This window comes from Solanum lycopersicum, chromosome 2 (genome assembly GCF_036512215.1).
Source record: "Solanum lycopersicum chromosome 2, SLM_r2.1".
NCBI lineage: Eukaryota > Viridiplantae > Streptophyta > Magnoliopsida > Solanales > Solanaceae > Solanum > Solanum lycopersicum.
In genome coordinates, this window is record NC_090801.1 from 43,458,195 (window position 1) to 43,481,847 (window position 23,653).

At 41.3% G+C, this 23,653-nt stretch overlaps 2 protein-coding genes across 2 annotated transcripts; both read right to left on the reverse strand.

The window, feature by feature from the left end:
• Positions 1–2,175: 2,175 nt before the first annotated feature.
• LOC138342054 (uncharacterized) lies at positions 2,176–2,928 on the reverse strand. The gene has a single exon (XM_069294237.1). It carries the CDS (start codon positions 2,926–2,928, stop codon positions 2,176–2,178), a length of 753 nt encoding a protein of 250 aa, XP_069150338.1.
• A 9,080-nt stretch (positions 2,929–12,008) lies between these two features.
• Positions 12,009–22,998, reverse strand: LOC101248436 (uncharacterized). The gene is made up of 9 exons (XM_069293302.1): positions 22,663–22,998; positions 18,227–21,578; positions 18,032–18,112; positions 16,755–16,907; positions 16,021–16,181; positions 15,771–15,918; positions 13,530–13,652; positions 12,955–13,042; positions 12,009–12,434 (listed from the first exon to the last, which is right to left on the reverse strand). Exons 2-9 carry the CDS (start codon positions 21,257–21,259, stop codon positions 12,247–12,249), a joined length of 3,975 nt encoding a protein of 1,324 aa, XP_069149403.1. The 5' UTR covers positions 21,260–21,578; positions 22,663–22,998; the 3' UTR covers positions 12,009–12,246.
• Positions 22,999–23,653: the final 655 nt, after the last annotated feature.

Sequence of the window (23,653 nt, forward strand, 5' to 3'; positions counted from 1 at the left end):
CCGCCTGGTACCTTTGTTTCTACCTTGCCCACTTCGGGACGTACACACGCCTGCCCGTTGTATGGAGCAGACCGCCTTCTTCCCAAAATTTCTTTGTCGTGCCTTGTTGGGCTAAGGCAAAGAGTTGCTTGGCAACTGGATCATGCTGTAATCCCTCCTTTATGTCATCAACAAGTGAGCTACAACTCGAGCTCACAATGGCAGCCAAATATGTCTTGCGTCTAAGGGCGTTAGCAACCACATTCGCTTTCCCCGGTTTGTACTCCAGAGTGAAGTCAAATTCTGCTAAGAAGTCTTGAAATCGGGCTTGCTTAGCGGACAGCTTCTTTTGGGATTGGAAATATGTCGTTGCGATGTTGTCCGTCTTGACGACAAAGTGAGCTCCCAGCAAGTAATGGCACCACGTTCTAAGGCAGTGAACCACAGCTGTCATCTCCTTCTCATGCGTTGAATACCGCCGCTCTGCTTCATTCAACTTTATGCTCTCATAGGCTATCGGGTGGCCCTCTTGCATTAGGACACCACCGATGGCAAAGTCTGATGCATCAGTGTGGACTTCGAATTCCTTGGAGAAGTCTTGCAAGGCCAACACAGGCTCTTCCGTCACAGCACCCTTCAGCCTCTCGAAGGCAGCTTGGCAAGCCCCCGACCAATTCCAATCGCGGTCCTTCTTCAGCAAGTCCATGAGAGGAGCTGCAATTGCTGAATAGTTGAAGATGAAGCGACGATAGTAATTGGCAATGCCAAGGAAGGACCTCAATTCTGGTACCTTCGTTAGAGCCTCCCAATTCTTGATAGCATCTATCTTGTCGCTGTCCATTCTGATCTCACCGTGGCTGATAGTATGCCCAAGGAAATGGACCGTTGATTGAGCAAAGCTGCATTTCTCACGCTTCACGTACAGTTCGTTGTCGTGCAAGACTTCGAAAACTTTGCACAAGTGCTCTACATGGTCCTCCATGTTGTTGCTGTAGACAACAATATCATCCAAATAAACGACAACAAACTGATCCAAGTAGGAGTGGAACAAACTGTTCATCAGTGTGCAGAATGTCGCTGGTGCATTCTTCAACCCAAATGGCATTACCAGCCAATCGAAGGCACCATAGCGCGTTACACAAGCAGTCTTTGGTTCATCACCTTCGGCAATCCGAACTTGGTGATAACCCTTTCTCAAATCCATCTTGGTGAACACCTTTGCCTGTCCCAACCTGTCAAAAAAATCCGCAATCAAAGGAACGGGGTACTTGTTCTTCATCGTGACCTTGTTGAGGGCCCAATAGTCAATGCATAACTGCAGCGTCCCGTCATTCTTCTTTTGGAATAGAACAGGTGCACCAAACGGCGCCTTTGACAGCTTGATGTGTCCAGCATCCAGCAACTCCTTGAGCTGCTTCCTTAACTCCTCCAGTTTCGGGGGCGCCATGCGATAAGGCGTCATGGCAGGCGGCTTTGCCCCTGAAACCAGCTCAATTTGGTGATCAACTTCCCATCGGGGTGGCAGCCGTTGGGGAATTTCTGTTGGCATCACGTCTTTGTTGTTGCTAAGGACTTGTTCGATGCAAGGCGGCATTGGAACTGCCTCTGTGCAGATTTCGGCGTCCTCAATCAGGTGGCAAGAAATGTTGGCTCGCCTCTCTTGAAGCCCTTGATAATCTGCATTACGGACAAATGCATTCCAGTTTGTGGTACCTGAATAAGGGGTACTACGCAAGAACCACCAGTGTCACTGATGTGCAGCTGGTTGGGACGCGGCGAGATGAACGCACTGACGTCATACCAAAAATCAAGCCCTAAGATCACATCAAACACATCCATAGGGGCGATTGTGAAGTCAGTCTGCCCTGTCCAATCTCCTAAGTCAATTGGAACTTCAGGCGCAAAGCCATGGACGGTAGTCGGAGTGGGGTTGACTGTCTTCAATTTTGTATTGCTTGCCACATAACTTAGGCCAAGCTCCTTGGCCTTCTGCTCAGTCACAAAATTGTGAGTTGCCCCTATGTCTACCATGATCCGCACGTTTTTGCCGTTCAACTTGGAATCGACGAAGAGTGCCTTTCGCGGACTGACACTAGCTGGTTTGGCAGCCAAAGCAGCAATGGAAATGTGGCTGATAAGCGCCATATGATTGAACATGCCCACGGACACGTTCTTGCCTTTGTCTGATCCGCAACTCTACCCACGTTGCTCACCGACAGAACTTCCAGCTTGCGTTGCAGCCTTTTCTTGCTGCCTTTCAGCAGCCACCATAGCGCCCAGCTTCCTCAATGATGGACAGTACCGAGCAGGGTGGGTCGTCTCCCCACAGATGTAACAACCTTCCCGCTGAGGAGCACCCCTCTTGCGGTCCTCATAATTTTTCCAGAAATTTGAAGGCTGGTCACGAGCGTTGCTTCTCGCGTCGCTGCCTCTGGGCTTCGGTTTGCTCCTGTTCCTGTTGTTGTTGTCGACCTTGGGAGGAATAGTTTTGCTCCTATTATCCCTCCCTTTTGCCGCATCAGCAAAGAAATCGTTGAGCGATTCCACCACTACGATCGCCTCATCTACGTCATGCACTTGACATCTTTGCAGCTCCTGCTTGGCCCAATTTTGAAGGCCATCTAGAAAGTAAAACAGTACGTCCTCACCCGTCAGGCTAGGAATTTGAAGTGTTAACTTCGTGAATTCCTTAACATAATCCTGAATGGAGAAGGTCTGCTTTAACTCCCTCAACCTCCGACGGGCTTCGTGAACAACGTTTTGATGGTTGAACTGCCGTTTGAGCTCAACTGTGAACTGCTCCCAATCATCAATCTGGCAAGCCCCCCTTTCCATATCTGCTTTCTTCCATCGCCACCATAGCATGGCTATGTCTGTCAAGTACATAGCTGTCGTTCTGATCTTGGCAGCTTCGCTGTGCATGTTAACGTGTTCGAAATAGGCATCCATCTGCCATATGAAGTTCTCCACGTCTTGAGCACTCCTTTCCCCACGAAATTCTTTCGATTTAGGAGCCTCACTATGGGTTTCTCGGACTGTAACGAGGGAGCAACCCCCACCTCGAACGCCTCATCGACCTGTCGTCTCAAAGCCTCCACCTCTCTTTGAAAGGAAGAGTTGGCCTCGTTGACCTTGAGTTCAAGGGCGGACAAACCCTCTTTTTGAACATCCTCAAGTTTAACCAGGTTGTTTTCATCTCGTCCAGTCCTTCAATGGCTACGGACTCGAGGGAACTGAAATTGTTTTCAACCACCACAATCCTCATGTTCAAGGCCGACAACCCCACCTCAACTCCGACGATTCTCTCATCGAGTGGGTTGTTGTCCGCACCTCCTTCTTCTTCACCAGCAGCTCTACCAACAAGAAAAGGGTTGCAAGAGGGCTCTCTTACCTTGCTCTTGTCACGTTTCTTGGAAGGTTCCTTCTGAACTTCAGGCTCCTTGTCTTAGACAGCCTCTTCATTACGTTGTGACTTCGAAGAAATGCTTCAACTACTGCTCTGATACCACTTGTCACTGGGTCAATATTCGCACCTCGTGGGACAGTCAAGAAGGCTTGCACGGCTCCTATAAAATTCAGTCCAACCAAACACAAACGGAACGGAAGCAAGACAGTCCCCAAACAGCCACAAACAATGAAAGGAAAACAAGAAAGAAACCAAGTCTTTGGGAGGCCAACAAGCCAATTTTCCAATAATCTTCCAAGAGTTTTTATAAGAGGGAAAATACAAGTAAGGGAGAAAACAAAGAGTATTCTAAGTATTTTATGTGATAAATCTGTCTAAGGCAATGTACAAGGCTTCTAAGTAAGCCCCAAAACGTTTGGCCTCAAGCTTCAAAGAGAAGGCTACTTGTGGCAGATTTTCTAAGGCTGGAAAAGAGGCAGTTTTGTCTTCCCTGCTTTACTGCCACCTGGCAGACTGGCTGCACAGATTTTTGTCTTCAAGCATTTGGCTGGCTTGATGAGCATGGCAAGTTCCTTCTTTCTTGCAAGGCACCTCCATCAGTTGGCCAAGAGTTTGGCAAGGCTTTAGACCCTCCGATTTTGTGATAAGATGCTTCTGCTTTGTTGGAGATTTTGGATTTTAATGTACCACCTTGCGGGGCGGTACACGCTCCCCCGCCTGAATTGGCGACGACCCCGACGCCACACAACTGCAAGTACTGATGGTACTTGTTGCAAAATTGCCACAAGTCCTCGTATCTCTCCCAAGTCGCCTCCTCCAATGTTGTTCCCTTCCAGTGAACTAGGAATTGTGAACTACAATTGTTCCAGCCTTTCCCACGAACAAGCTGGTGATCGATGATAGCCTCAATCTGTTTGTCCACTGTCGGCGGCGTGATGAAGATTCTGGCCCTCTCAGACTGCCCCCGTTCCTTGTCTTCCTTGTCTTCGAAATAAGGCTTTATTGGCTTGCGTGGAAGACATGGTGAATCTTCAAGTGATGAGGCATGTCAACCCGTTAAGAAATTTTGCCAGCCTTGTCAATAATCTCGAATGGTCCCTCGTATTTGCGAATCAAATTCTGATTCACGCTTCGCAACGACTTGAATTGCCTGGGATTGAGTTTCACCATAACTCGATCCCCAACTTGATAATCCACTGGACGTCGCTTACAATCAACAAATTTCTTCATCTTTTGGGCAGCCTTGTCAAGGTACGACCGTGCAAGGTCAACTTGTTCTTCCCAGGCCTTGGCCATCTGATAGGCACATGGACTTTTGAAACCGGCGTTGACGGGCAAGGATTGGGGCGTGTTAGGCTGCTGCCCCATTACTAACTCTAATGGACTCCTTCCCGTCGCCTCACTGCGCTGCAAGTTGTACGAGAATTGGGCAGTATCCAGCAGTCTTTCCCAATCCTTCTGATTGGCACTAACATAGTGCCGCAAGTAGCATTCCAACAGTGCATTGATCCTCTCCGTCTGCCCGTCTGTTTGAGGGTGGAAGCTTGTCGAGAAATGCAACTCCGACACCAATAAGCTAAGCAATTCCCTCCAGAATGAGTTAGTAAACCGAGGATCCCGGTCGCTGATGATATGTTTAGGAATGCCCCAGTACTTAACCACATCACGCAAAAAGATTCGGGCAGCTTCCTTGGCTTTGCAGTTGGCAGTCATGGCAGTGAATGTCGCATATTTAGAGAAGCGATCCACCACGACCTTTATTGTCCCAAACCCCTCTAAGTTTGGCAAGCAGGTGATAAAGTCCATGGTGACACTGTCCCAAGGCTTTTCGGCAATGGGAAGGGGCTCAAGCAGTCCGCCTGGTACCTTAGTTTCTACCTTGTCCTGTTGACAAATAAGGCACGTTCGCACATAGGCCTCGACGTCGTCCCGCATCCGAGGCCAATAGTAAGAAGCTTCAATTAAGGCCAAGGTCCTCTTCTGCCTCGGGTGACCAGCCCAAGCAGAATCGTGGCCTTCTTTAATCAATGTACGCCGAAGGTTAGCCCACTTCGAAACGTACACACGCCTGCGTGTTGTATAGAGCAGGCCGCCTTCTTCCCAAAATTTCTCTGTCCTGCCTTGTTGGGCTAAGGCAAAGAGTTGCTTGGCAACTAGATCATGCTGTAACCCCTCCTTTATGTCATCAACAAGTGAGTTGCAACTCGAGCTCACAATGGCAGCCAAAGATGTCTTGCGCCTAAGGGCGTCAGCAACCACATTCGCTTTCCCCGGTTTGTACTCCAGAGTGAAGTCAAATTCTGCTAAGAAGTCTTGAAATCGGGCTTGCTTAGCGGACAGCTTCTTTTGGGATTGGAAATATGTCGTCGCGACGTTGTCCGTCTTGACGACAAAGTGAGCTCCCAGCAAGTAATGGCGCCACGTTCTCAGGCAGTGAACCACAACTGCTATCTCCTTCTCATGCGCTGAATACCGCCGCTCTGCTTCATTCAACTTTCTGCTCTCATAGGCTATCGGGTGGCCCTGTTGCATTAGGACACCACCGATGGCAAAGTCTGATGCATCAGTATGGACTTCGAATGCCTTGGAGAAGTCTGGCAAGGCCAACACAGGCTCTTTCGTCACAGCACCCTTCAGCCTCTCGAAGGCAGCTTGGCAAGCCCCCGACCAATTCCAATCGCGGTCTTTCTTCAGCAAGTCCGTGAGAGGAGCTGCAATTGCTGAATAATTGAAGATGAAGCGAAAATAGTAATTGGCAAGGCCAAGGAAGGACCTCAATTCTGGTACCATCGTTGGAGCCTCCCAATTCTTGATAGCATCTATCTTGTCGCTGTCCATTCTGATCTCACCGTGGCTGATAGTATGCCCAAGGAAATGGACCGTCGATTAGGCAAAGCTGCATTTCTCACGCTTCACGTATAGTTCGTTGTCGCGCAAGACTTCGAAAACTTTGTACAAGTGCTCTACATGGTCCTCCATGTTGTTGCTGTAGACAACAATATCATCCAAATAAATGACAACAAACTGATCCAAGTAGGAGTGGAACAGTCTGTTCATCAGTGTGCAGAATGTCGCTGGTGCGTTCGTCAACCCAAATGGCATTACCAGCCAATCGAAGGCACCATAGCGCGTTACACAAGCAGTCTTTGGTTCATCACCTTCGGCAATCCGAACTTGGTGATAACCCTTTCTCAAATCCATCTTGGTGAACACCTTTGCCTGTCCCAACCTGTCGAACAAATCCGCAATCAAAGGAACGGGGTACTTGTTCTTCACCGTGACCTTGTTGAGGTCCCAGTAGTCAATGCATAACTGCAGCATCCCGTCCTTCTTCTTTTGGAATAGAACAGGCGCACCAAACGACGCCTTTGACGGCCTGATGTGTCCAGCATCCAGCAACTCCTTGAGCTGCTTCCTTAACTCCTCCAGTTTCGGGGGCGCCATGCGATAAGGCGTCATGGCAGGCGGCTTTGCCCCTGAAACTAGCTCAATTTGGTGATCAACTTCCCTTCGGGGTGGCAGCCGTTGGGGAAGTTCTGTTGGCATCACGTCCTTGTTGTTGCTAAGGACTTGTTCGATGCAAGGCGGCAATGGAACTGCCTCTGTGCAGCTTTCGGCGTCCTCAATCAGGTGGCAAGAAATGTTGGCTCGCCTCTCTTAAAGCCCTTGATAATCTGCATTGCCGACAAATGCATTCCAGTTTGTGGTACCCGAATAAGGGGTACCACACAAGAACCACCAGTGTCACTGATGTGCAGCTAGTTGTGACGCAGCGAGATGAACGCATTGATGTCGTACCAAAAATCAAGCCCTAATATCACATCAAACATATCCATAGGGGCAATTGTGAAGTCAGTCTTCCCCGTCCAATCTCCTAAGTCAATTGGAACTTCAGTCGCAAAGCCATGGACGGTAGTCGGAGTGGGGTTGACTGTCTTCAATTTTGTATTGTTGGCCTCATAACTTAGGCCAAGCTCCTTAGCCTTCTGCTCAGTCACAAAATTGTGAGTTGCCCCTGTGTCTACGATGATCCGCACGTCTTTGCCGTTCAACTTGGCATCGACGAAGAGTGACTCTCGCGGACTGACACTAGCTGGTTTGGCAGCCACAATGGAAATGTGGCTGATAAGCGCCATATGATTGAACATGCCCACGGCCACGTTCTTGCCTTTGTCTGATCCGCTACCCTGCCCACGTTGCTCACCGGTAGAACTTCCAGCTTGTGTTGCAGCCTTTTCTTGCTGCCTTTCGGCAGCCACCATAGCACTCATCTTCCTCAATGACGAACAGTACCGAGCAGCGTGGGTCGTCTCCCCACAGATGTAACAACCTTCCCGCTGAGGAGCACCCCTCTTGCGGTCCTCATAGTTTTTCCAAAAATTTGAAGGTTGGTCACGAGCGTTGCTTCTTGCGTCGCTGCCTCTGGGATTCGGCCTGGTCCTTTTCCTGTTGTTGTTGTCGACCTTGGGAGGAATAGTTTTGCTCCTATTATCCCTCCCTTTTGCCGCATCAGCACAGAAATTGTTGAGCGATTCCGCCACTACGATTGCCTCATCTACGTCATGCACTTGTCGTCTTTGCAGCTCCTGCTTGGCCCAATTTTGAAGGTCATCTAGAAAGTAAAACAATAAGTCCTCACTCGTCAGGATAGGAATTTGAAGTGTTAACTTCGTGAATTTCTTAACATAATCCCGAATGGAGGAGGTCTGCGTTAACTCCCTCAACCTCCGACGGGCTTCGTGAATGACATTTTGGGGGTAGAACTACCGTTTGAGCTCAGCTTTGAACTGCTCCCAATCATCAATCTGGCAAGCCCCCCTCTCCATATCTGCTTTCTTCTGTCGCCACCACAGCATGGCTGTGTCTGTCAAGTACATAGCTGTCGTTCTGATCTTGGCAGCTTCGCTGTGCATGTCAACGTGTTTGAAATAGGCATCCATCTGCCATATGAAGTTCTCCACGTCTTGAGCACTCCTTTCCCCACGAAATTATTTCGGTTTAGGAGCCTCAATACGGGTTTCTCGGACTGTAACGGGAGGAGCAACCCCCACCTCGGCAGCCTCATAGACCTGCCGTCTCAAAGCCTCCACCTCTCTTTGAAGGGAAGAGATGGCCTCGTTGAGCTTGAGTTCAAGGGCGGACAGACCCTCTTTTTGAACATCCTCAAGTTCAACCAGGTTGTTTTCACCTCGTCCAGCCCTTCAATGTCTACGGACTCGAGGGAACTGAAATTGTTTTCAACCACTACAATCCTCATGTTCAAGGCCGACAACCCCACCTCAACTCTGACGATTCTCTCATCGAGTGGGTTGTTGTCCGCACCTCCTTCTTCTTCACCAGCAGCTCTACCAACAAGAAAAGGGTTGCAAGAGGGCTCTCTTACCTTGCTCTTGTCACGTTTCTTGGAAGGTTCCTTCCGGACTTCAGGCTCCTTGTCTTAGACAGCCTCTTCATTACGTTGTGACTTCGAAGTCATGCTTCAACTGCTGCTCAGATACCACTTGTCACGGGGTCAATTTTCGCACCTCGTGGGACAGTCAAGAAGGCTTGCACGGCTCCTCTAAACTTCAGTCCAACCAAACACAAACGGAACGGAAGCAAGACAGTCCCCAAACAGCCACAAACAAAGAAAGGAAAACAAGAAAGAAACCAAGTCTTTGGGAGGCCAACAAGCCAATTTTCCAATAATCTTCCAAGAGTTTTTATAAGAGGGAAAATACAAGTAAGAGAGAAAACAAAGAGTATTCTAAGTATTCTATGTGATAAATCTGTCTAAGGCAATGTACAAGGCTTCTAAGTAAGCTCCAAAACGTTTGGCCCCAAGCTTCAAAGAGAAGGCTCCATGTGGCAGATTTTCTAAGGCTGGAAAAGAGGCAGTTTTGTCTTCCCTGCTTTACTGCCACATGGCAGACTGGCTGCACAGATTTTTGTCCTCAAGCATTTGGCTGGCCTGATGAGCATGGCAAGTTCCTTCTTTCTTGCAAGGCACCTCCATCAGTTGGCCAAGAGTTTGGCAAGGCTTTAGACCCTCCGATTTTGTGATGAGATGCTGCTGCTTTGTTGGAGACGTTGGATTTTAATGTACCGGCTTGCGGGGCGGTACAGAAGGAGTGTGGAAGGATATTTGTAGAGGCTAAAGCTTGAAGAGAGAATTCCCAGCTTGTTCTCTTCAGTATTAATAAGCATGTCACGGTAGCTAAAATACTCAGAAAGAACAAAATACCCTTAATTAAGATGTATCTATCTAGGATTAGTAATAAGACAAGTCGAAGGATTTCTCTACGGTCATCAGATCGAGGATGACAGAATAATGTTGATAAGGGTATGCTTATGGAGAGGAAAGCATCTAACAAAGTGATGATTTTTTCATCGTATGCTTTCTTAAGGCTTTTTAAAGTTTATTACGTAATTTTCTTAACAGCAGATTAGTAAGAGGAAATAATTGATGTTTGTTAAGTTGTTGTTGCATGTGTTAGTCACAATGCTTGGGATGATCACCTACTACTGCATTATAATTTATGGACCTTCTATTTTATATAGCTTAGGTTCTCTCAAACAGTGGTGAAATTCTATGGCCTTTGTAGTGTGCTTTTGAGATTTTTTACTTCATCTGTATTTTGGTTGGACTTGTTAGGGAATACATATATTATAACTTATTTTTCACTTGTATTTTATTTAGTATGATGATAATATGATATGAGATTAATGAAGAAATGGGATTCATATACTTGTTTGGGACTGAGGCATAGTTGTTATCGTTGTCGAATTAGTCATGTCATGATTTTGTATGGGATGACACTTGTTTGGTATATTAATCAACCAAAAGATTTTTTATTTATCAAAGAGAAGTATACCTGTATATATTTTGCAAGAAAGTACTTATGCAGAATATTTTTCTCAGTTCTTTCAGCTTCTGGTGGACCATCTGAAGATGAGTAATGGTATTACTTCATTTGTATTTTGGACTTGTTAGGGAATACATCAAATACCTTTCTTTGATGTGTTTGTCAATCACAGCTTGTTTACTTTCAGTTATTTGTGACACACTCGCAAAGAAATTCATTATTATGCTTGTTGATGCAGATGTAGTATATTAGTTGGTTTGTTTAGCTTACAGCATTATGGCATAGGCAGTGTGGGTTAGTTGCTTTGGTTTCTCTTAGTAGGAGGTATTGGTATCTATAACATCCTGTTTTGCGAGCTTTTTCTCCTGTCTACATATATCGGTATTTTAAAAGAGATGGTTGGACATCATTGGAGGGGATCATGCTCAGCATTACAGGTTTTTTCCTCTTGCCCTCTTTTCAAACATCTTCTTTTTTTTTTTTGTTATTTGTTAATACTTATTACAGCTCCAAGGTACTTATAATTGCTATTTCAGGAACAGAAGCACTTTTTGCTCATTTTCCAGTGTCAGCAATACAGCTTGGTTTCACGGTCATTGTTTTCCCTTGCCTTCTTTTAGCTTATTCTGGACATGCAAAATACGGATAATGAGACACAAATGATTTCTTTTCCATGTAACAAGGCTATAAGGATTCATTTTCCATGTATTGGGTAGGACAGGATCTCTGAATATGGGGCGGGAGGTTGTGGCTTGGAAACGTGTACATAAATTCCTAAATACTCTGATCATGTAACGTTCATATTGTTTGCACATTTACTATGTTTATAATACAGTCTCTGTGGATTACCATTTCCGCCTACCTTTGAAGAAAAAAGAGGGAAACAAAGTAGAATTATGAAGGAAGATATGGTAGTGGTAAAAGGTTACTAAAAATAATCTTTTTTTTCTTGATGCAGAAAGCATATACTGGCCAGTTTTTGTCATTGCAACTTTAGCTGCTATTGTTGCCAGTCAGGCTACCATATGCAAGCTCTAGCACTTGGCTGTTTCCCAGGAGTATAGGTTGGGCATACATCAAAGAAGTTCTTGGGGGCAGATATATATTTCTGATATTAATTGGATTCTTATGGTTCTTTGCATTGCCGTTACTGCTGGATTTAAAAATCAAAGCCAAATAGGCGATGCTTACGGTGAGTTTGTGCCTTACATCTAATATTTCTTGATTCCTTTGGCATTTTAAACATGCAAAGACAGATTTCAGTCTTGATAAGATTAAATTTCTGAGGGGACACTGATTGACTATAAATATATTTCTGTTTGTTGTCTTCCTTTATGTATGGTCCTAATTAGAAGTTCATATGTTATAGAGTTACATGCACCCTCGAGCTGATGCATTGTAGGTTGCTGTACTGAAGTTACAAGTTTGTTGAAGTAGTGAACTATACAAACTTTCAAATTTGGCCCCAACACTTCAATTCTGAGAGCTTACATCTAGACACTTGCAGACAATATAATGAATGCAACTGTTCCAGTACACAGTGGAGACGTGTCTAAATGTGCATGAGTGTTTACTTATCAACTATATATAATATGTCTTGCTTATATACAAGAAAGATGATACAATAAATATACTTCATTACGCCTGTAATTATTCACTTTGTTCCCCTCTAAGCTAATGAAGAAAAAGTGAGGAGATGATCTATTTACTCCTTTCCGTTTCTGAGTTATTTTAAGAGGAGCAATTTTTTTTATCTAATCTCCTCAGCTAACTCCAAATAACAGGTAAAAATGATAATTATTAATATATCACCAAGAATATTACATTTCGATTTATCACAGATACAAAATGATGTTTTACATATATAAAAAGTTTTTCCATGTTTCCCATATAATGTTGTTTCAGAATCTAAAGGAGACCACTCTCCTCTCTCTGAATAATACAGAATAAACAGAGTATACTTGTAAAAGAAACTTTCATGCAGATACCAAGAAAGAAGGGACAGACACCATGCCATCACTTGGCTGGATGAGCTTGCGGTCTTGTTGGACAGGCAGCAGCCATGGTACGTAACCGTCTGGCAATTTCAGTGAAAGATGGGCGGATGGCAGGATCTGGAGCCCAACACTGTTCCATGAGCATTCTCCACTCAGTGTCACAGAAGCTTGGCACAGGCGGTCTCAATGTGTTGTTGACAATACCACCTGCATTAATTTCCAGACTTGATATATTAAATGGCTTACTAAATAAGAGATTAGCAGGAATAGGAACTAGCACTAAAAATAGTTGAACCATGTTGAGCTTCAATGTCTTTTACTAATATTGGCACTTACAGAATGCCCTTGCAGATATGGTAAAACATCAATTAACATCTTAGTGGCTTTAGAAAACCCAAAGTTTTGATCAGGAATTTCTAGATATTGATTATTAGTAGAATTTTTTGTAAGAATGTAGAAATTAGTGGGGTATAAAATTGAAGTGCATATATTTGCTAAATATGTCTATACTGCTGTGTTTTCACTTTCCAGTAAAAAAGCAACCTTCTGTTCCTTACTTCTAGAATGGACTCTGAAACTCCTGCCTCATCCTTCATTAAGGCAGCACTTAGAAGGAAATATAGGACATAACAAGCAACTTCTTGTCAGATGCAGACAACAATGGCAGCACACACTGCAATGGGCGATATAAAGAGAAAAATGTTGGAAGGGATAGAGTAATATAAACCTATAATTGCTCCATAATGCATATTTGCATAAGGTTCTTCGCCAGTGAGGATTTCCCAGAGCACAATCCCAAAGGAAAAGACGTCGACCTGCAAAGTTCAAAATTTGTTACTATGAATGGCAACTAGGCATCAAGGATTAAAATTGTTTCATGATTTATTCTATCTTAAATATAGAACTCACGCTGATGAAGTTACAGTGGAACAACATTTCAAAGGGAAGATAGCAGTGTTGCGAGAAAATGCAGAAGCTATTGTACACAAAAGTTTAGGCGCAAAACTAATGAACAGGAGAGACTCACATAATGCACAAAAATTTTGTATTTGTAGATATTTGAAGCCAGACCTTTCTTAGGGTGCTGATAAATGTAAAGTCCATTTTCAAAACAAAAAGAGAGACCACATAATTCATTGGATTCTTGAAGTTGGCAAGCATTTTATAACAGCATGTTGAGTTAATAAGCATTAAGCACCAACATCCCCCACATGAAGTGAAAAAAAATGACGTCTAAAATAGACTATAAGTTCAGCGTTCACATTTGAAGTTTTAAACGTAAAAGAGGAATTGAAAGCTTACCTTCTCGGAAACCTTATTACTTCCACCATTCAATAGCTCTGGAGCCATCCATGGAAGCGTTCCCCTGACACCACCAGTAACCAAGGTATTTCTCTTGATTTTTGACAGCCCAAAATCAGCCACCTACACAACACAATTTCCATCAGTTCTGCACTGATCCCTCTACGGTATCTTTGTTGTCCTTTAGTTGATGAAGATTCAAGGGATCGTTTGGTAGATGTATTAGAAGAAATAATGCATGCATTAGCTTTGTGTATTAGTAGTACCTTGTTTGGTACATTTTTTCAACCTATGTATAGCTAATGCTTGCATTAGTTATACATTCTATTGTGTATTGAGTGTATTTTCCTATGAATACATGGAAATTCATGGTATTAGTAATGCAAGAGGGTTCAATGTATGCATTATCATGGTTAGAGACCCAATCGCCCCTCAATTTTTTTTACATGTTATCACCATACTTGTGGAGGGTATCTTTGTAAATAATTTTTTAAAAAAAAACTATACACTTGCTTTGCTCGGATGTTCTTGCCTTTGCCCCCCACGCCAGCTTGCTCTCTCATCCCTCCCACCCTTGCCTATACCTAGGATTCCCATTTGGTATACATACTATTTTTAATACACCAAACAAAACAACGCATAAGCAATAATGCAAGCACAACTAATTCAAGCATTACTAATACACTCTATTCAAAATTATTCTTATACATTCTATCAAACGATCCCTAAGGGGTCGTTTGGTAGAGTGTATTAAAATGAATAATGCATGCATTAGCCTTGTATATTACTAGTACCTTGTTTGGTACTCCTTTCCAACCTATGTGTAACTAATGCTTGCATTAGTTATACACCCTATTATGTATTAAGGTGTGTATTGTTAATACCATGGATTTCTAGGTATTAGCAAGGCAATGGTTTTAATGGATGCATTAATTCAATCAAAGACCCAATTGCCCCTGAATACCTTTTTATAGCTTTTCCATATCTTTGTAAACACATTTTTTTATGCAATGCATTCTATAAACAATGCATAAAAATAACCTATGTATAAGAATCTAGCCAAGGAAGCAGTTTTGACATTGGATAATGTGGCCAAGAGAGGAATCTCTCTATGCAACAGATGTTACTTTTGTGGGAAGGCAAATGAGACAGTGAGACATCTCTTCTTACATTGTAACTTTACTGGGCAGCTGTGGCAGATTTTCCTTAATCTCAGAGGCATAACTTGGTGTATGCCTAGCAAAATTGATGAGACTCTATTCGGTTGGGATATGGCTGGAGTTGGGGCTACAAACAGAGAAAGATGGCGGATGATCCTTGCTAGTATTTGGTGGACTATATGGGGAGAGAGAAATGAGAGACGTTTTGAGAATAGGAACAACGACCTGCAGGAAGTTAAGCTTAAGTGTATTCTGTTATTCTGCTTTCGGTGTACAAAATGTCTACTCTAATGAAACTGAGTCAATCATAGATGTTTTAGGATCCATTTAGATTTGGTTCAATTTTTTAGATAGATTATACTTCCTTTCTGCTTTTGTAAATATGGTTTCTCAGTACTACCTAAGTACTATGTGAAATACAATATTACCAGTTTCAAAAAATAATCTATGAATAAATTAATGCAAGCATAATTAATACATGCATTACTATTGCAATAATTACTAATACACTATTTAGCATTATTTTTATACACTACCAAACGACCCCCAACTGTCATAATAAACTTGTATCAAGTATGATGAGTGGTTATCAAAGTGACTGAAGAGGTTGTTTGAAGTTCGGTGCTAGGAACTGTTTATGCATTTATTAAGCTAGTAATACAGAAAAGAGTAAAAAGTCAACCTTAGATCTAGAAAGCATGCACCAATTACAGAAATCACATTATTATTAGGTATTGAGTCCTCCTATGGTATTCCACCTGTTGCTTGGTTTAGGTTTACATTATTATTAGGTATTATGAATCCTCGTGGGATTTCACAGGGTATGTTGTTGTTGTTGGATGGTTGTATCTGGCAATAATAGCTTGGACCATTGCAGGATTAACTGCATTTCATATGTTTTGGATGTACTACTTTCGAAGGGTATGACTAATATATTGGTTAATACACTGAATATGATCATCAGACTCATATGCTACAGAAAGAAAAAGCATATTGTCACATTTCAAATCAAAACCAGCACATTCTTGCAAATGCAGAATCCATTGAAAGAACTCAAAAGCAGCACATTCTTGAAGGTCACCTTACAAATGGGTCGAGAAGGATCCTTTAAGTTGACAAGCAAATTGTCACATTTCAGATCAAAATGCACAATATTCTTCGAGTGCAAATATTCCATTCCAAATGCAGCATCCATTGCAATTATGAGCCTCTTGCGACGATCAAGGTGTCTGGACAGTTCAAGTAGGGAGGAGAACGTAATAAGTTTTCATGAAAAAAAAAAAGAGAAAACAAAAAGAATAATTTAAGTGTACTATCCAGTATTCCCACACCTGTCCTTGCAAAGTAAAACATGCCTAAGAGAACCATTCACCATGAACTCTGCTACTGTGGCAAGAGTCCCTCCTGGCCCATCTTTCACTACACCATAAAATGCCACCACATTGGGATGATGAAGTTTTGAAAGAATTTCAGCTTCACGCCAAAACTCAGTCTGGAAATAGTTCCCAAGTTCTGTCACGAAATAGCTAGAGGAAAGAAAGCAGAAACATGACCAATATATGTACTTAAAAGCTCCTGCTTACCAGTTAAAAGGTGTATTTTTTAACCAAAAAAATCTATGTATTCAAAAGCTTCTATAAGTTTTTCATTTTACAAAATTCTAAACTGCAATGAAGCTCTCTACCTGACTCTTTTTGAACTGCAACAAAAGCCATTTCAAGTATGTATATAGTAGCTTGGAATAATATCAAGTATCAATTAGGTGTAGGATTTACGTTTAATCTCATAAATCAAGAGTCAACATGAAAATACTTCACAACTTCTACCACGATATAGACAGTGCAAACAGCATGGTTTTTCTACCAAGGGCAACACAACATTCTTTTTGGGGATTTTTGTTCAACACCAACAATACTGAAGTGTTCGAGTGGTGGATATTTTGGGGTTTTGGGGCAAAAGGATTGCCTCGTCATCTCCCAACTAGGAGATGATTGGACTGATATTTTATAACTATTTACCTTCTTCTAGTTTAATATTAACAATTGCAGTTTAAGATGAAACTCACCAATCTCTCCTGCTCTGATGACCGACCTGTGAAACAGGTTTTTTTTATTCTCTTGATGGCAACGTCAGTCCCTCTCCATTTTCCATGATATACGGTCCCAAATGTTCCAGATCCTAATTCCTTTAACTCTTCAAGATCTTCATTACTGATTATCTATAACGGAATGAAAGCAAGTTAACAACAAAGATTGACAGAAAGAATAGCTACAAGTACCCATTTAAGCCCGAACTACTTTTAAAGATGTTTGATTGACTATAATGAATGTACTTCATTAAAAAAAGTGGCTACAATGAACGTATGAGAATAGACTAATAAAATGTAGGAAACAATCTATATACAAGCCATATGCAGAAACAAAAAGCAGTAAGAATGACAAGCTCTCTCCTCCCCAACCCCAACCAACCTCCCACAAAGCACACAATCAAAAACGAGAAAACAATCCGCCACTTCTGAGGGCCTTCTCATATGAGATTTCATTTTGATGGCTTCTGAAGATCACTGGCTCCTTTATTTTCTTGGGATGCTTATGAAGTTTGAAATTTTCAAGGTTACATCAACCTTCCATTCAAAGAGACCTCTCGTGTGATAATTACCGATTTTTTGTTCCCTTGTACAGCAATACAACTGATGTACCTACCATGTTCGTTGTATTTAAGAGTGCAAAAGGACGCGGTCCTTCACTTTCCACCTATTACTGTGGTTCTTTGTTATTTGGAAACCATCTTAACTACATATAATATTCACTGCCAAAGGCTAATATTAATATACTTGCCTCATTAAACCTCTGGTATGTTCAATTCAGTTGGATCATATTTCTACCCCCGAGTAGTTTCTGGTAATATCATAGAACTTTTTTCTTTTTCTTTTTTAATTGGATATCATAGGCCTTAAAACCAGCATTGTAATAGATCCTCCTTCCCCTTAATGTAAAATAATGGAACCTGAAAAAGATTCTGGTCAAAACTACTGGAATATCCGCATGAGTAGTATATCCAATTCAGTTGAAAGACTAAAGGAGGTCAGTCTCGGGAAAAGTGCCTGAGCATTTTTTCAGAAATTTAGCATTAAGAAAGGGTGATGTATTATAAGTAAATAATTAGTGAAGTAGCATCATTCGTCTCCTCTTACTTCCTTCCAAGTACTTCTTTCCAAAAGTAGCCTTCTTTCTCTTTTTAATTATCAGGCATCTATTATACCTATATTCAACCACCAATAAAAATACATATTTCACCATGAAACAAAAGATAATAAAAATTACTAGCTAATGTCCACAGTACCTGCAAAGTGCTGGGATCAAAGTCTCCAAGCGGGAGATTGGTAAGCGGAAAGCCAGCATTCTGAGCTCCTTGGTTCTCATCCTTCATGTTATATAAAAGGATTTACTTCACCATATTAGCATGTTACTGGAAAATACAATAATTTCAAATTGAAGCAAAATAATGCAGCTAGAAATCTGAACTACTAAAAAATACCTGATAACCCGATTCAGGTACTTTTGAACTCAATTCAACATCATACTGCATACTTTGAACGTCAGCGGTTTGAGAAGGGTTGTACCCGGAAGGCAAATCCATGGTGTCTGGGACAACAATTTCAGGAGATGCTTGCTGGAATTCAGCTTCAATATTGAGCTGAGAGTCCATATGATCTATCATTGGTCCATCACCCTTGAAAGGAGGATAGCCATAATCCATAGAGACCCCATCATCAACATTTGCACGAGTAGAAGACACACAAAGATGATCCTGATCCATCAAAGAGACATTTCTTCTATCAAAATCACCTTGAGCTATCTTTTGGAAAAAGGACCAGTTCTTTGGTTCATGGTTCTCCATATTCAAGCTCAAACCAGTTCCATCATTGTACAGTGGGGCAGGTATTGGTGAGGCATCCATAAGCTTGGCTTTGGAAAATATATCAGCGAGAAAATCACGGGGAAAGCAGTCATTAATGTCAAAAAGAATGCTTCCATGCTCAAGTGTACCAACAGTACCAGAGGGTATCCCTGTGGAAACTGCTGCTCCAACCTGACACTCTTTCTCAGCCAAAGAGTGTAGTTGCTCTGCTTCTTTGTTTCCCTCGGCTCCATGTGAAGATGCATCACCCCAATGAAGCTCTGTCTTCCTGGAAGCAGACTCGGACTGGATATTATTACTTAAGATAGGATCACTTAGTCCAGATTTCACTTTCTCTGCATAAGTTGCAGGTTTCAGCTCAGGCTTATAATTTGCTTCAGAAAGTTCTCCACCAACCTTGGTATCAACTTCTCTCGCACTGACACTTAACTCTTGAGATTCCTGAAGTTTTACCCCTTTATCTGCAGTAGCATGTTGATTAGCAGAAAAAGATCTTCCAGAAGGTATAAAATGCTCAGTCTGGGGAGCCACATTCCCATATCTTCCAGAAGGTACAAAATGCTCAGTCTGGGGAGCCACATTCCCATCGTTCAATTTATTAACGGATTCTATGATCTGTTGTGAGCCTTCAGAATATGCATTGGCCATTATGAATTGCGAGGCAGCAGAATCATCAGATTTGGATAAACGATTAAGGCCGGGCTGTTCCCTGGGTATCCATTCAGAGCGAAAAGTTCGTGGAGGAATCGATGGTTGTTCGTAGCTAATGTCATGTAGGTTTGCCCCCGAGTCTCCATAGCCAGAATTTGATATTCTACCAGATCCGGAGAAGCCATCTTCTGTGAACCTATCAAGTTTTTCTTCCTCAACAGCTGCAGGAGATGCTGAACTCTGAACTTGTTCCTGACTCTTGTCACTAATTTTAGATTGTATAACATCGTTTCCAATAACTGCTACAGAAGTGAAACTCGGAACTTCAACTCTTGAAACGTGACTTGAGGCGGAATCATTCAGTGTGTTTGAGGAAACAACTTTTTTGCTTTCCAAAGGCCACATTTTTTCAGGCTCATTTATTTTCTGAAAAGAGCTTTCTATCTTTATATTTCCCTCCTCAGGCACTTCCTTCTCTCGAGGTTTTGCTTTATTAAGTTCAAACATCTCCCGGGGATAGTTATCTCTTTTCAGATTCACTACTGAAGCAGGTGATTCTTGGTCATTCATACGTGAGCTCTCGTAAGACTGCTCGGGATCGATGCCTCCTTTCCAATTCATGTAACCATGATTCGAACTTACAAGAAAGTTATTTGTAAGTTGTGAAGAGTTGGGTGGTTGATAACCATGGTTATACTGCACTTGCATAGATGGAAGAACCAGATTTTTGCCACCTACACCTGGAAAGTTGTCAACAGGTGTGGAAGAGGGTAAAGGTTGCCATTCAGTGCCACCATGATGTACAGTTTGACCCAAGTATTCTAGTTGATTAGAGTCATGCCCCATGTTTGACCCAACTATTCTATGTGATGAAATTGATACCCCTTCATGAGCAGATTGACTTGTTAGAGGCATGCCAATGACTGGATCAGAAGTATCAGCCCCTGCTACATGCCTAGCAACTTGACCATCCTCCCCAGCAATTGTTGCACTCAGAAACTCATCCAGGTTTTTTTCTGAAGTGCTTGCCAGAGCAGTGGAGTTTCTTCTTGAACCAAAGTCCATGCTATTGACAGCAATAACATACTGCATTTCTGAATCTCCTTCAATATTCTCCAAACCAGCCAGAGAATCATCTAAGTCACTGTAAGAAAAGAGAAATGTACGCAATTTTTGTGATCCATCGCCTTCTAATACATTACATTCCTCTATCATATTCTGCAAGTCTTCATCACAAGAAACTGACACTAATGCATCGAGATCCTCACCAGGTAGCTGATATTTTATTGTGTGACAATTGTTAAATAAAGTTAACATCTTTTGCCAGAATTCCTCCCAAGAAACATCATTTCTTAAAAGGACGAGGTGCGTATCACCTCCAATATATCTAAGTTTCCCATCACTTGGACGAGGCATAATTCTACCACCAAAACTGCAGAGGAACTTCAACTTTGTTAATGTACTAGATCTAGAAGACATATGACTTTGAATTCCATGAATGTTGTTATTTCTTGATAAGGCTCTAGTTTCAGTTTGCACAGCTTGATGGTTGCTTATCCCTTCATTTACAGAAGTAGACCTCCCGTGATGTTGAACTCGAGTTTTTCCAACTGAGGTGATCATGGCGATATCTGATCCACTTTCAGAACCTGTATGAGATATTCCACTTTTGTCCTTCAGGTCCATACAAGAAGTTGCACCAGCAGTACCCCCCGAAGCATGAGGAATAAGGTTCTGCTTTGAGTTAACTCTTTCGCGCATGAATTCCAGAGCAAACTCCTCGCCAGTCTGAATGGAATAGTTCATTACAGGTCTAGCTCCGACTGGTATAGTGAAATCAGGTGGTCTTATGTCTGTATTGATAGAACTTGATGGATCCTGGAAAAATTTCTGGTTTGAAGAACCAATGACCTCTGTTCTAGTGTCTATAGAACTATAACGAGCTTGTTCAAAGTTATTTTGCTGTCCCGGCATGCCTTCTCCAAAATCTCTATCCATTGTACTCAATTCTTAGCATTCACCCCATAAGGAGACTTCATATCCATGTAACAGCAACCAATTAGGGACTTTCAATCTCACCAGCACACTTCACTCTCAGTGGGATGTTTTAAAAAGAAATGAGTAATAACTGATATTATTTAGATTTTTTAAAGGTGAACATTGACCGAGCAGTAGGGTAGCAGAAGACCCTTGTCAATAGGACAGATGTGCTTTAGCTAATCTCGCTTTAGTAATCCTAACTGAGGACTTCTAATGGTTTACCCTGATCTTTCCCTTTTTTAGATAAAATTTGATCCTTGCAAAAAAGAACTACAACCTGCACAGTGCACACCAACATTTAGTCAATCATTATTAACCAAAGAAAGTTAAGGTTTGACATGTTACATGTCCTAAGCAAGGTAAAATGCATTAATATATCATTCAAAATATATCTACCTTCCTAAAACTCAACCTCAAGGTCAAAACTCTTTCCAGTCCATAAAATTGTCATCAAGTAGAGTCACTTCACACAATCCAGCTTGTACCAAGCCAAGTTAAAAAATACTCCAAGAAATGCATCAAATACAACCCAAGTAGAGAATACATATGAATTACATTCTTAATTGGTGATAAAGAAGGTCGAGATCACATGTTCATTTATGGTCGGTACAAACATCTTGTACTGGTTAGTTTTTTTCCGCCGAAAAATCCTCTCAAACTTTAGTTATCTTCCAAAAGGATTTATTATTTGCCTACCAAGATCAACTAAATGAAGAGGGTGGCTAACATTGAAAATTAACATATCAGACACTTTTTTTGTAAAATAACATATCAGACACCCTTTTTTCTAACAAGCCGGATCTCATGATTCCTAAAAGGACACACTACACTTGATGATCAAGAAAACTCCGGAGAAGAAGTTTTAAGGAAAATTCAATCCAATGCAGCCTTTGATTACCTTGTTTTACTTTCCTCACTCTTTTAACCTCCACAGCAAGTAACTCCATTTTTATTTTTTTTAACATTACTAAAGTTTGAACTTATAATCTTTGAATAAACTAAAAAAGGAGGTCCCGTAATGTTTTTCTACAGTACTGAGCTATAAAATCTTTAGCACAAGATCTACTTCCACCAACACTTTCAGGCTGTTATGAGGTAAGCCAAATCGAAACCTTTGTCAGCTCAGTTCAACTCAACTGTTTAAGACTTGGCATCAAGGTCAATACAACAATTATCAAGCACTAAAATAAAAGTTTCCTGTAAATGATTAAATGATCAATCTCCGCAATAAGATTCTCAAAAATCAACAACAGATATCCGAAACCAAAACTTCCAGTGGAATCAAAGCTAAAATACAAAATAATGCAAAACTTCAAATTTCAAGCCAAAAAGAATATGAAATAAGCCACTAAACAGTTTACCGTAATAGATAGAAGTTGTTATGACAAACAGCTGTTGACCCTAGATTTAATCGGCGGCACCGGCGAGCAGCGGCGGAAGCAAATCGGCGAACAGAACTGAAATATATTGAGAGATCTCTAGTGTTTTACCGTAGTTAAAAAGAGTCAAATGTGGACTTGTTTGTGAAATATGGGGACTGATGAAACAATTTGCACCAAGTCCCTAAACTACGCTTTAAAGAATGGTACTTTTTCATTGAGATGTGGTACTTTTGGATAAAGTATCCTTTTGTTCCACTCAAAAGACTTCGGGCGTTTAAGGTTCGGATAAAAATGAATTCGACGAAAAATTAAACCAAATCAATTAAGTAATTAATTTTTGATTAATGCCAAGTGATCAAAAAATTTAAAGAATTTATAATATATTTTTAATTTTAAACTATATTTACTTTTTAATTAAAAAGGTATATAAAAAGATAAAATATCACAACCGTGTGATTTTTTGTTGTTGGATAAATAAATGAAATCTCGTCAAGATGTGCAAGATAACGAGAGATTAGTAGGTTATTTGGTTATTCTTTGTTTCCTAACTAGTTTTATGTTTTTATTCCTTTATCGATCTTTTGATTTTATTTTTGTGTATGACTAGTAATCTAATCAAAATCAATAATTACTAAACTAATAAGTATATATTACATAATTGATTTGATTTTGTTTAATATTTTTATAATCAATTAAATTATATAAAATTTTAATTTTGACTAATAATTGACTCACAAATACCCACATTTACTTAATTTCTATTTTTATTTTTTTTCACCATCGGCAAACTGATGTTGCATAAGGGTGTCCTTTTTCCTTATTCCATTGGATATTTTCGACGTTTGGATTTACTTATTTGATAATTACATATTCAAATTATGTTAAATTTAGATTCCGTTTGATTTCTTAAATTTTGGTAAGAAAAATGTGAACTTTACCATTTAAAAAGGCAGCTACTATGGAAAATACA